Source organism: Neoarius graeffei, chromosome 1 (assembly GCF_027579695.1).
Source record: "Neoarius graeffei isolate fNeoGra1 chromosome 1, fNeoGra1.pri, whole genome shotgun sequence".
NCBI lineage: Eukaryota > Metazoa > Chordata > Actinopteri > Siluriformes > Ariidae > Neoarius > Neoarius graeffei.
Window position 1 is genome coordinate 104287492 of NC_083569.1, and position 14331 is coordinate 104301822.

The window sequence follows — 14331 nt, forward strand, 5'->3', positions numbered from 1 at the left end:
AAGAGGGTGCAGTACCAACAATTAAAGAAAAATAAAACAAGTATTTATTTTATTTTTTAAAGTGAGTTCAGTTGCACCAGTCGTCCTGGCGCGTGAGCCGAGGGTTGTTGCTAAAACCCGGGACAGAACGGGACAGGACATATTGCTCGGGCAGTGACCTCCCTGCAGTTGTTGCTAAAACCAGTGACAGGGTTTTTTCTAGAAAAATTTAGTATGAGGGCGCTCACCATGGCGAGGGAGCGAAGCGCGGGGGTGGGTGGGGGGGGGGGGGGGGTGCCGGTTGTCCCCCCCTCTCCGCCGTGCAAAGCCTTTGAAAAATTGAGGCTACAATGGGACATTCTGAGGCTATCTGAGAGGGAAATTGTAACAAATTGTCTGTCAACATTGAAAAAGAAAGAAGTAATCTTCTGCCCCGGACAGTCTTTGGCTTTCTTCCGTTTCGTGCCGCGGGATGACATCTTTAAATGCCCAAGTGTCAACAAAAACAACTCGTGAACTACTTCTGTCAAAAGCTCCCGCGCCGGTGGGTGAAAGGTCATTCAGTCTCGCTCTACAAGTCAGCTGACCTTGTATGTAACCCATGTCAAATCTCATGAGAGCAGCCGCGACAAGTAAACAAACATGGCGCCTCAGTCTGGAAAACGCCAATTTGGATTGTTTTTGCACCGTCTGGCGGTGTATCTACTATGATTGGAATATTTTTGGAGTAATTATAACGTATTTGATGATCAGACACATTGTCACGTGGTGTTGCTGGGATGTTTTCACGGAGAAACGATCGTTTTGAGAGAGATTGCATGTTGTGCAGTAGCATACAAGTGCATGGCCTAAGTGTGACTTGGGGTTCAATCAGCATTTCGGTAAGAGGGCGCACGCCGAGAGTAAGAGGGCGCAGCGCCCCTGTTCCCCGGTTTAGACGAAAGCCTGCAGTGACATCCTGTTCCGTCCCGGGTTTTAGTAATTGCCTGAGCCGAGCAGTCATGGCGGAGTACACTGTATAGATAGTTTGCACATGACATCACAAAGTCGGGGATTCCCTAGTGGCGGCCATCTTGCGGGGCAAGCTTACCGTACGGGTCACTGAGCACACATTGTAACGCGCGAGTTACATTTATTTATATATTATTTACATTTATAGTTACATTATTACTATTTAAAGCTAGCAATGGTGCACACCTGTTGTATTCACGGCTGTCGTAATAGGTCAGATGATGACGTCAAGCGGAGCTTTTATGGAATTCCCACTGTACGGGAGCACGAAGGCGAGCAAACAAAGAAACTCAGCATACAAAGGAGAAATCTATGGCTTGCGAGAATCAACCGCAAGGATTATCAGCCTTCCAAACACAGCAGAGTCTGCTCTGATCATTTTATAAGTGCTAAGTTGCTTAAATAAACAATCAATTGTGCTTAAGTTTGTTTTTGGAAACCAAAACATCGTGTAAACAATCTCTGGAGAATGCCTAACTGGAACCGCTGAGTTGTCTTAAATCAACTCGATATTATACACACACATTTATATGCAGTGTTGAGAGCTCTGAAATTCCAATGTTTACATACCTTGGCTGTAATTAGGACACGGCTCTCACTGGTTTTTATATGGCGGACTTCGCGGACCCAGCCACAGACAAAATAATTGTATGACTCCAGCGACTTGTATGCTTTGAGGTCGTCAAGTGTGTAGGCGCTTTTACTATTCACAATAACAGGGTACGATATGGATGGCAGCCCTGCATAGTCACTTGAAAATGCATCTTTGTCCACTTCGTAGGGGTCAATTCCCCCAATCAAGGCCAGTTTGGCTGCATACCGTTGTCGTGAGATGTCATCCAATGTATCTATATACTTCCGTTTGCTTGATTTTGCCGACATTGATCTTTATTTTAGAAAACTGACTATATAACTTCATAAATTTGTCCAAGATAACGTAGCCGGTAATGGCGATGGTCCGTTTTGTTTGCCCCACAAGATGGCGGCTGGGGGGCGTTCCCCGGAATGCCGTGACGTCAGTGAAAACTATCTATACAGAGAATGAGTGTAGCAGTCGTCTGATTTCTAAACTGGATATTGCTGCCATCTCGCCCTTACATGGAAGAAGCGAATGAACGAACAACTGAAAGTCAGATTGTTTCAAAACAAATCGGCCACAAGATCGGCCTTCAAGAAGCGAGAACACAGACGGGTAAGCTGCGACTCCCATTTGGATACAAAACAACATGTTTACTTGCATTTAGATTAATACATGTAACTTGTATTGCGTGTTTAAGTTAGCAGTATAAGATTACTTAATTTGCTTCAGAATGTGATTGTCTCAGTTCATCTGATTATTTAATGAGCCTTTTACGTTTTATAAGTGAAAATGCATGCATGTACAGTACATGTATGCTGCATAAGTTATAACACCTATCCTGTTTTAATGAGAGTCAACCCACAATCAGTGAAGTCAAATCAGTCTTAGCTGAGCAAGTCGGTAACGGTATTTCTTATTCACTGTAAATTTTTATTTATGTGTCTTTGGTCTATAGCTGTAAAAGGCCTCGGTCTTAAAACCGGTTCCCGCTGTGACGTCATGCACTCAGGGCTGGCTGGCTCAGCAGGGTGGCTTGAATGCCAACTTTGCGGTCGATTTTAACTCTCAAAAATATGTATTTTTTAATTCCCATTTATGCAGCATACAAGAGTCAAGGATGGCGATACTATCCACTCAGAAATGTATTTAAAAATAAAATCTGCTTTAAACACCACTTACTCGATATCGAATCAGTAGCCTTGGTGAACCATGAGGTGACTTTCGTTTATCTTTTTATCTGTCGATTATCTTCCGATACTACGAAGTTATAACGAGGCTTCTATTATTTCGTTTCTGGTTCTGATTGGTTCCGAAGTTTATCAAGAACTAGAACGGGTAATCGAATTCGATCAGGATAAGTGCTGATTGGTTACGAAGTTTCGCTATTGCTATACTTGTTCTTACAACACGATGACATAGTGGCTCCGCCTCTCGTTCTTGTGTACCTTTGATAACGCGAGATCAACTGTTCGTATCGCGAGATCACGATTCTGGTGATTGTAATACGTATGTGCAGTGCGCCATTGTTCCACTCATTCTAACAACATGATGACATCGTGGCTCCTGCCTCGCTTCGCCTCTATGAGGCAGTAGCCAAAAAATTCCTACTAAACATCTGGGAAAACTTTTATAAGTGGCGTTAATATTGAATAACGAGGTAATAAGTGCTGTATTTATGTCTACAGTGCGATATCCTTCTATGTAAGTAAAGGGACGCAGCAGTGCAACACAATGACGGCGTAACTGCAGGTCAATCAAGCGGACTCGCCTGATCTCGCCGTCTTCACAGTCCTTTCGAGTCGGCTGGATGGTGAGCGCCATCTGCTGGTGCGCCAGTGATGTAGCGTGCTGCACTGCTGCCTGAGTGTCTCCGGCTTCGATGGCTCTGGCCAGTTCAGCACACAGCTCCTCTACAGAGAGAGGACACCGATTCATGGAGAAAAACAAAAACACAGAACATAAAAATATTCCATTTCTAAAACTTTAAATATGTTTTGTATATTCTAGGAAGGCCCTGTGATGACCTGGCGACTTGTCCAGGGTGTACCCCGCCTTTCGCTCATAGTCAGCTGGGATAGGTTCCAGCTTGCCTGCGACCCTGTAGAACAGGATAAAGCGGCTAGAGATAATGAGATGAGATATTCTAAGAAGAAACCTTTATTTGTCACATGCACACTTCAAGCACAGTGAAATTCATCCTCTGCATTTAACCCATCTGAAGCAGTGAACACACACGCGCACCAGGGCTGTGTTGAAAAAAAATCGATTCTCTGATTCTGAATCGATTTGCATATTATTTCCTGAAGATCGATTCATACGTCCAAAGACCGATTTTTTTTAAATTACATTTTTCCCGGTGAACTTTAACCCCACTTGTCGCTTCACTGAATTCGCGCAGGCGGTCTGGATGCAAACGGCGAGCCTTTTGGCGGATGCCGCCTTTTTCACAGCTGAATCGTGCAGATCCGATTTTTTTTTATTGGGGGGGGGCGTTGGAGTGTCAGAAGAAAAACAGTTAAAGCTCCTTTTTCTGCAGAAGAATCTTTTTGTACCCAAGTGATGGCAGTTGATGGACAGTTTACCCAGTCTGTCTCAGGTCGAGTTTAAGGTCCAGTCAGAATTTATTCTTGTGTGCACTTTAACAGGAAACAGCGTTTTTATTTACAGTCTGAAGTCGAAATTTAAGGTTTATTACAACCCCGATTCCAAAAAAGTTGGGACAAAGTACAAATTGTAAATAAAAATGGAATGCAATGATGTGGAAGTTTCAAAATTCCATATTTTATTCAGAATAGAACCTAGATGACATATCAAATGTTTAAACTGAGAAAATGTATCATTTAAAGAGAAAAATTAGGTGATTTTAAATTTCATGACAACAACACATCTCAAAAAAGTTGGGACAAGGCCATGTTTACCACTGTGAGACATCCCCTTTTCTCTTTACAACAGTCTGTAAACGCCTGGGGACTGAGGAGACAAGTTGCTCAAGTTTAGGGATAAGAATGTTAACCCATTCTTGTCTAATGTAGGATTCTAGTTGCTCAGCATTGATGGTGTCTTTCCAGATGTGTAAGCTGCCCATGCCACACGCACTAATGCAACCCCACACCATCAGAGATGCAGGCTTCTGAACTGAGCGCTGATAACAACTTGGGTCGTCCTTCTCCTCTTTAGTCCGAATGACACGGCATCCCTGATTTCCATAAAGAACTTCAAATTTTGATTCATCTGACCACAGAACAGTTTTCCACTTTAAATGAGCCTTGGCCCAGAGAAGACGTCTGCGCTTCTGGATCATGTTTAGATACGGCTTCTTCTTTGAACTATAGAGTTTTAGCTGGCAACGGCGGATGGCACGGTGAATTGTGTTCACAGATAATGTTCTCTGGAAATATTCCTGAGCCCATTTTGTGATTTCCAATACAGAAGCATGCCTGTATGTGATGCAGTGCCGTCTAAGGGCCCGAAGATCACGGGCACCCAGTATGGTTTTCCGGCCTTGACCCTTACGCACAGAGATTCTTCCAGATTCTCTGAATCTTTTGATGATATTATGCACTGTAGATGATGATATGTTCAAACTCTTTGCAATTTTACACTGTCGAACTCCTTTCTGATATTGCTCCACTATTTGTCGGCGCAGAATTAGGGGGATTGGTGATCCTCTTCCCATCTTTACTTCTGAGAGCCGCTACCACTCCAAGATGCTCTTTTTATACCCAGTCATGTTAATGACCTATTGCCAGTTGACCTAATGAGTTGCAATTTGGTCCTCCAGCTGTTCCTTTTTTGTACCTTTAACTTTTCCAGCCTCTTATTGCCCCTGTCCCAACTTTTCTGAGATGTGTTGCTGTCATGAAATTTCAAATGAGCCAATATTTGGCATGAAATTTCAAAATGTCTCACTTTCGACATGTGATATGTTGTCTATGTTCTATTGTGAATACAATATCAGTTTTTGAGATTTGTAAATTATTGCATTCCGTTTTTATTTACAATTTGTACTTTGTCCCAACTTTTTTGGAATCGGGGTTGTATTTATTTAAGTTTAAAATTTAAGGTAAATTTAAAGTTTAAGTTTAAATGTCCTGTTTACATGTTCACACTTTAAAGGCAATTGAATGTTTCATACTTTATATTTTGAAGATTTTGCACAAAACTGTGAGACACTTATGTTTCCTAAGGTGCTGCATCTTTGGTTCTTATTTACAAATGGTATAATGACAGTTAGGTTACTTTGAAGCCAGTAACCAGCAATCTGTTTACATTTACACTGGCTAAGAATCTCTTTTTTCACATTATAAAATAAAAATGCATTTGTGTGCAACAGCAACAGCTTTTGGGTGAATTCTTAATCTTAATAATGCACCCGGTTAGTGTCCCATTTGGACACTATTGTTGCAGGTATAGAGACCTCTGGCGTCCTCTGTTTGCTGTCTTGATTCGCCTTTCTGTGAGGGGGTTTGATCATTATCATTTTCACCAGTCTTACAGCCATCATTAACTACCAATACTTGATTAATTTGCTGTTGAATGTCAATATAATACAAGTATTAATATGTTGCTTAACTACACAGTCAAAAATGGTTCTAATAACACTAACCCGAATCGATATTGGATCGAATCGAATCGTATAGAGTCGTGATAATCGATTCTGAAGCTTCAGAATCGGAATCGAATCGATTCTTGAAATTTGAATTGATACCCAGCCCTAGCGCGCGCACACACCCAAAGCAGTGGGCAGCCACACTACAGAACCTGGGACCTTGCTCAAGGGCACCTCAGCCCAAGGCCGCCCCACGTTAACCTAACCTGCATGTCTTTGGACTGTGGGGGAAACCGGAGCACCCGGAGGAAACCCACGCGGACACGGGGAGAACATGCAAACTCCGCACAGAAAGGCCCTCGTCGGCTGCTGGGTTCGAACCCAGAACCTTCTTGCTGTGAGGCGACCGTGCTAATCACTTACGCCACTTAATAATAATAATAATAATAATCATAAAGGGCGGCACGGCGGTGTAGTGGTTAGCGCTGTCGCCTCACAGCAAGAAGGTTCTGGGTTCGAGCCCCGGGGCCGGCGAGGGCCTTTCTGTGCGGAGTTTGCATGTTCTCCCCGTGTCTACGTGGGTTTCCTCCGGGTGCTCCGGTTTCCCCCACAGTCCAAAGACATGCAGGTTAGGTTAACTGGTGACTCTAAATTGACCGTAGGTGTGAATGAGAGTGTGAATGGTTGTCTGTGTCTCTGTGTCAGCCCTGTGATGACCTGGCGACTTGTCCAGGGTGTACCCTGCCTTTCGCCCGTAGTCAGCTGGGATAGGCTCCAGCTTGCCTGCGACCCTGTAGAACAGGATAAAGCGGCTAGAGATAATGAGATGAGATGAGATGAGATAATCATAAAAAAAACCCACACTTCATTGATTAACAGAACTTGTGAATATGATACTCTGGTCAGATGTGGTGTGAAGAGTGGTGTTATGACGATGTTAACCACAGAGCAGGTTCCTCGTTTCACTCACCTTTAGCTGATAAGGACAAGGCGGCGCTCTGCTCGACAGGTTTCAGATAGTGTACTGAGTCATCAGTGGGCTGAGAGGCGACGCCTGCGACTGTACAACAGAAACACTTTTAAATACATCAGAAGAGACAGGAACTGCAGCTCAGCTGTGTGATTATACACCGTGTGTGTGGATATTCATCATCTTACAGCTTTCATCAGCTGCACGGCTCCGTGCGCATTCCTGAACGCGTCTGTCTGTTTGCACGCATCTGCGCAAGGTCTGTCTATATCTGCCTGTGCAGGGCTCGACATTAACTTTTAAACCCACTTGCCCTGGGGGACAAGTGGGGGTAAATTTCCACTTTCCCCCCCAATATCAATCACTTTCCCCCTATTTTGTGAGTACTACAACCCCAATTCCAAAAAAGTTGGGACAAAGTTGGCGCACCTGAATGAACCATTTCTCAGCTGTTTTCTCGAGATCTTGAATTAGTCGTGTTGTTTTCTCGAGATCCTGAATTATGTCATTATCTCAGGATAACAAGGTGAATAAAAAAAAAAAAAAAATTATATGAAGGGCCTCTCTCGGCTTCCGTACTTTTGTGTCGCAGGTCTGCTGCAGGTTCGTCTCTTTGATGGCAACAGTGCAGAACTTGCTTTTTCATTCACAGGCGCCTTTCCTCCAGGCTCTCCTCAGGCGCCAACACATCTTTTTAAATACTAACTGTATTCTAATTCTTTTTGTCATGTACATCAAGAGGGATGAACGCTGTAGACATTTTGCAATACAGATATAAATAATATTCATAGATTTCTTTATTGATTCGTAACTCATATCATCTCTAGCCGCTTTATCCTGTTCTACAGGGTCGCAGGCAAGCTGGAGCCTATCCCAGCTGACTACGGGCGAAAGGCGGGGTACACCCTGGACAAGTCGCCAGGTCATCACAGGGCTGACACATAGACACAGACAACCATTCACACTCACATTCACACCTACGGTCAATTTAGAGTCACCAGTTAACCTAACCTGCATGTCTTTGGACTATGGGGGAAACCGGAGCACCCGGAGGAAACCCACGCGGACACGGGGAGAACATGCAAACTCCACACAGAAAGGCCCTCGCCAGCCAAGGGGCTCGAACCCGGACCTTCTTGCTGTGAGGCGACAGCGCTAACCACTACACCACCGTGCCGCCCCTGATTCGTAACTTTGGAGCTCAAAAAGCAGCAGCAGCAGGCTTTTAGGCAGGATTTTTTTTTAGGGAGTCTAACTTTTTTGCAGGTGTCACTGTATGTGGCGAGGTGTAGCGGCGCGTTGAGCGCCGCTGGCACGAGTGTTTTAGGGGGTTCCGGGGGTACTCCCCCGGAAAATTTTGAAATTTCTAATGCTCTCAAATGCTATTTCCTTCATTTTGACAGCAAATTTTGAGCAATACAGCCAAGTGTTTTTGCCTTTGTTACAACATTCTTGTATCAATAGTAAGGCTGGACTGGGGGGAGGCATGTGTGCATGGAAAAATTCAAGCCAGATTCATTTTAGGTAAAACAACTTTCTTTAATGTCTTAATGTAAACAAAATGGTTTCACTGCAACAGTCCACTGGCAACAATATGTTTACAACCGCCTGGGGGCCTTGAGGTACAACTTTGGAATCCCAGCATCCTTTAGAACGTGTCGTATTTGATTATTGTTTAGCCTACTAGAAATACTACCCGCCGGCTCGACTACCACACTCTCCACTACGTAGCCTGTAATGTTGGGAAAATCTGCATGAAAATGTGTTATTTACTGTTAAAAGGATTTATTCGGGATAAATAACATGTCAGGTAAGGCCGGTTTTCTATAGACTACATTCCACATTTAGCTGCGGCAATATAGTCTACGGCTATATTGTCTGGATATTTATGCCAGTGTCTCCTAGGCATACATCTTTTCCCCCTCTGCTCTGGGAACGCATATTACAAGTGCTTTGTACACCAAATTTATTTAATAACCCATTTATTTATAACGAGGGCTCTCACAACTTTGAAATTAGTGCAGCCATAGAAACGCGTGTTTCTGTAGCTCTGCGGCGGGTGCCTATATTTTGTACTCTGGGCTCGTGCTGTTGCTATGGTAACCCTGGGCGTCTTCGGGAAAGACAGCTGTCAAAGCGAGACTTCTGAAATTTCCAAAATGGCGGTGTCAACAAAGCTTGTAGATCCTCGGAAAGCTCAGACTCGGCGATTTTTTAACATATTCAGCTAAGTTACCGGACATAACACGGGCGGAAATATTAGGGCGTCTTTAGGGCGTCGTACTAAAAAGTAGGGCATCCAATTTCTTGTTTTTTTCAGTACAGGGCGTCGAAAAGACGCCCAGACGCCCCTCTATCTAAAAGCCTGAGCAGCAGGTTTGAACACAGAGCGCTGGGAAAACAGCACTTTGCACAGGCAGAAAAGCCCAAATTACCCTGCATCAAAACAGATTCAAAAATACACGGTGTAGCCAAAATTATGTAATTGAAAGGCCTGTAAACATGTCGGTGAGTACAGGAAAGGAAAACAGCACTTAAGTGGAAAGTCAGTAAGGGTGTTATCACCAGTACTGAAACGGGGCAAGATTAATAAAATCAGGAAGTGGAGAAATATTCAGATATGGACGCAAGTGTTTTACTGGGAAATACGCCACTCGTATTTTTCATCCGAGCTCCATCCGGGACATGGAGAACCAAAAGTGATATAAATCTCTGTATATGTCAGTCATGAGGAAATCCATGATACGTATGAGATGTTTTGATAAATTTGGGGACCTTTTGTTTGTGAACATGTCAATATAATAAAAAGAAAATCAAACGTTGGCTTGAAAATATGGAGTTTATCTTCTCGTGTTGAAAAATGTCGCGGATCTGAGTGAGGTATTTAAATAATATTGGCTGACGTTGAGTGGTCTTCGACTTGCTCAGTATCATGCTAGTTGAATGGAATATACAATGAAAAAAGCCAGCCAATTTTATTATTATTATACATAGACGTTCCTTTTGGGTGTTCGACGCATCTTTCTTTTTCAAAATGTTCTCAATCTTGTCCGGATTTAACGAAGCAAACCTGGCGGCCATGTCTGTTTCCAAATTGTCCCAGTTGCTCGAAAGTTTTACGTCTCCGGCATCTCACGTCACGTTGTCTTGACAACTGTGCAATATCGCAAACCATATTCAACGCTCATGGTCCATTGGGTAGAGTGACGTACAGTGGTGCTTGAAAGTTTGTGAACCCTTTAGAATTTTCTATATTTCTGCATAAATATGACCTAAAACTTGATCAGATTTTCACACAAGTCCTAAAAGTAGATAAAGAGAACCCAGTTAAACAAATGAGACAAAAATATCATACTTGGTCATTTATTTATTGAGGAAAATGATCCAATATTACATATCTGTGAGTGGCAAAAGTATGTGGACCTCTAGGATTAGCAGTTAATTTGAAGGTGAAATTAGAGTCAGGTGTTTTCAATCAATGGGATGACAATCAGGTGTGAGTGGGCACCCTGTTTTATTTAAAGAACAGGGATCTATCAAAGTCTGACCTTCACAACACATGTTTGTGGAGGTGTATCATGTAACCACTGTTACCCTCCGCAGGAGTGGTCGACCAACAAAGATCACTCCAAGAGCAAGGTGTGCAATAGTCGGCGAGGTCACAAAGGACCCCAGGGTAACTTCTAAGCAACTGAAGGCCTCTCTCACATTGGCTAATGTTAATGTTCATGAGTCCAGCATCAGGAGAACACTGAACAACAATGGTGTGCATGGCAGGGTTGCAAGGAGAAAGCCAGCGCTCTCCAAAAAGAACATTGCTGTTCACCTGCAGTTTGCTAAAGATCACGTGGACAAGCCAGAAGGCTATTGGAAAAATGTTTTGTGGACGGACGAGACCAAAATAGAATGCTTTGGCTTAAATGAGAAGCGTTATGCTTGGAGAAAGGAAAACACTGCATTCCAGCATAAGAACCTTATCCCATCTGTGAAACATGGTGGTGGTAGTATCATGGTTTGGGCCTTTTTTGCTGCATCTCGACCAGGACGGCTTGCCATCATTGATGGAACAATGAATTCTGAATTATACCAGCGAATTCTAAAGGAAAATGTCAGAACATCTGTCCATGAACTGAATCTCAAGAGAAGGTGGGTCATGCAGCAAGACAACGACCCTAAGCACACAAGTCGTTCTACCAAAGAATGATTAAAGAAGAATGAAGTTAATGTTTTGGAATGGCCAAGTCAAAGTCCTGACCTTAATCCAATCGAAATGTTGTGGAAGGACCTGAAGCGAGCAGTTCATGTGAGGAAACCCACCAACATCCCAGAGTTGAAGCTGTTCTGTACGGAGGAACGGGCTAAAATTCCTCCAAGCCGGTGTGCAGGACTGATCAACAGTTACCGCAAACGTTTAGTTGCAGTTACCACTCCCAGATATGTAATATTGGATCATTTTCCTCAATAAATAAATGACCAAGTATAATATTTTGTCTCGTTTGTTTAACTGGGTTCTCTTTATCTACTTTTAGGACTTGTGTGAAAATCTGATGATGCTTTAGGTCATATTTATACAGAAATATAGAAAATTCTAAAGGGTTCAACAAACTTTCAAGCACCACTGTGATACACGTAGGATAAACGATATGCTAACAATATTGCATGCTATCAAACCAAATGAATGAAACCTGCTCGAAGGGAACAGAACACGTTTTTATTCCATCGAAAAAGTGTCCTGGATGTATAATAATTCCTGATCGGTCACTCCGATGATGTCACTCCCAGCGTTTTCCTGCTGACTTGTGAAAATGGCGGCTGTGTCCATATAATATAAAGAAAATTACATGGTGGTGCGAAGGTATGAAGTTTATCTTCTCGTGTTGAAAATATTTTCACTTGTTCATGATATGGATAAACTTCATCTCTTCGCGCCACCGTGTAATATCCTCTAGATTATCAACAGAGAGAAAAAGTACAAAGGACTGGAACCTGCAAGTGGAAACATGATGTGAAATCTAATGTGAACTCTGACCTCTGTGGGCTTCCCTCAGCGACGATATCATGACGGTGGCCCACTCCTGGGCTTCCTGCTCGCTGCGGAAGGTGAAGGTCAGCGTGTCGTGTGGCGGCTTGATGACGCACAGTTCGTGGCAGCGTGGCGATTTGATCTCGTACCTCACGGCGCGCAGCTCAAACTCTGCCAGAGACTGTCGGAGAGAACAGACAGCATGTAAAACGTTCATTTTCATATGGTTCATAAGCCCTGGGGCTCTTGACGTGATCCTGGGTATGCTGTATGAAGCTGTTGACGAATAACAAGTTCAAAAGCTCACACTATTTTTACATAAATATTCAAAGACAGGGGTTCAATTTAAGACCTTTTTAAGACCATAACAGGTTAAATTTAATGGCGTATTCACACCTACGTTGTTTGGTCCGGACCTTTTGGGTTGGTCTGAATACAAACCACCGAACTCTGGTCCGGACCAAACAAGCGGACCGAGACCGAGCTGCAAGGTCAGACTCGGTCCGGACCAAAGGAACCCTGGTGCGGATCTTTTGGAGGTGTGAAAGCAGACCGGACCTAATCCGACAGTTTTGCTTTTTTGTACCTCGGGAGCTTCCGTCGTTTGTCGAGCATTATGGGAAACAGAGTCTTGACACTCCACCGCAAAGTGCAAACTGTTTCGGTTGTCAAGGGAACCTTACAACAGTCGTTCAGTCATTCAGACCAGTGGTAGGCTAGACTACAGAGTACAAAAAATGAGTAGGGGGTAAACGTGGGCCGAGGAAGAAACGCGTACCCTTGTGGATATATGGGCAGATGTCCACATATCTGAGCTTTTGGAGAGAACACGCAAAGATGCCGACGTGTTTGCTGTATTCAGTGAGAAAATGAAGGAGAAGGGGTTCACGCGCTCCCCAGAACAATGTCGGCTAAAAGTGAAGAAACTCCGTCAGACCTACATTAAAATCAGGGACATTCTTTCAAAAAGTGGCGGTACTAGCGACGCAAAAAAGAAATTCATCTATTGCGTGAAGAGCCAGAACTGTCACAACATGATGTGCGCTCATCAGCGCTATCCTCCGTAGCCGCCTTGCCCTTTGTCGTCGTTGTTGATAAATTACTTGTACAACAGCATAGTAATCGCACAATTGTGAAAACAGTAAAAACTGGAAAAAACATATAGCTTTGATGACATTAAAAAGAATAACAGCACGGAAAGCCTCCATGACTACTTTTGAACTTAACGCTTTGTGCGCGTGTCGTCTCTGACCAATAGCTGAACGACCTCAGGGCGCGTGGCTTTGTTGACAGATTTTGGTCCGCTTACTAAAATGTACAGTGTGAAAGCGAACCGCACCAAAATGAAAAAAAAACAAAACATTTGGTTCGGACCAAAGCAAGTGAACTATCGAACTATCCTGGTCTGAATACACCCTAAGACTTATACCGCACAAAAAAATAAAATAAAGAAAATTAGGGGAGCCTGAATTACTTTCAAAATAACAAAATTTATTATCATTCACCATTGAACTCATTACATCCCTAGGGTGCGCGCTTGCATTAATGAGGAACCAAGTTGCAGTGCAGCCAAAGACATCCCGCAAATCACTTGAGGATGAGGTGTTCGATTCCGTACGGTTTGCGTGTTGTAGCGTTACAGTTCGCACGGAGTTAGCCGATACACCGTCTCGAGATGTGCTTGGACCTGACAACGCTGAACAAAATTGAGTGATGGCATGCGATTGCTGCAGACTTTTATGGGCAGCCTGGTGCTTCTCCGCTTTCGCGTGCGATTCCGGTGCCTTTACGCCCAGGGTGCTGAGTTTGAGTGTTCTTTTGCACAATGTGCAGTACGCCTCAAACGGATTGTTCGGTACACGTTTTAACCAGTCTACGAAATCACTGCGTTCAAGCCAGCAGTCGTTAAACTTGCATTTGCCCATTTTACTACAAACCGTGACACTCTCCCTCACTTCTTTTAGGCTCGACTGTCTAAATGCGCGCGTGCCATGCCCTGTGCATCACCATGCCAACCGGGCTAGACGCCAGATTCCACTGTGTCTCATTTGTAGTTTGCAGCGTAGCCTACTGACACTAAGTAGGCCTAGCTTATATGACTAATTATGAACATCACCAACGCATTTAACAAAAAAAAAAAAAGCGACTGGGGTAAATGGACGTAAGGATTTAAGACTTCACAAAATTACATTTAAGACATACAATGCAAAATATGCTCG

At 43.5% G+C, this 14331-nt stretch overlaps 1 protein-coding gene across 3 annotated transcripts in view; it reads right to left on the reverse strand.

Moving 5' to 3' along the window:
* sharpin (SHANK-associated RH domain interacting protein) overlaps positions 1-14331 on the reverse strand; it is a 50413-nt gene that overhangs the window by 15740 nt on the left and 20342 nt on the right. For all 3 annotated transcript variants that reach the window (XM_060913854.1, XM_060913869.1, XM_060913843.1), the window contains exons 2-4: positions 12119-12293; positions 7090-7179; positions 3339-3480 (exon numbers count right to left, since the gene is read on the reverse strand). In XM_060913854.1, the coding sequence (XP_060769837.1) occupies positions 3339-3480; positions 7090-7179; positions 12119-12293 (407 nt within the window). The remainder of the gene's footprint in view (positions 1-3338; positions 3481-7089; positions 7180-12118; positions 12294-14331) is intronic.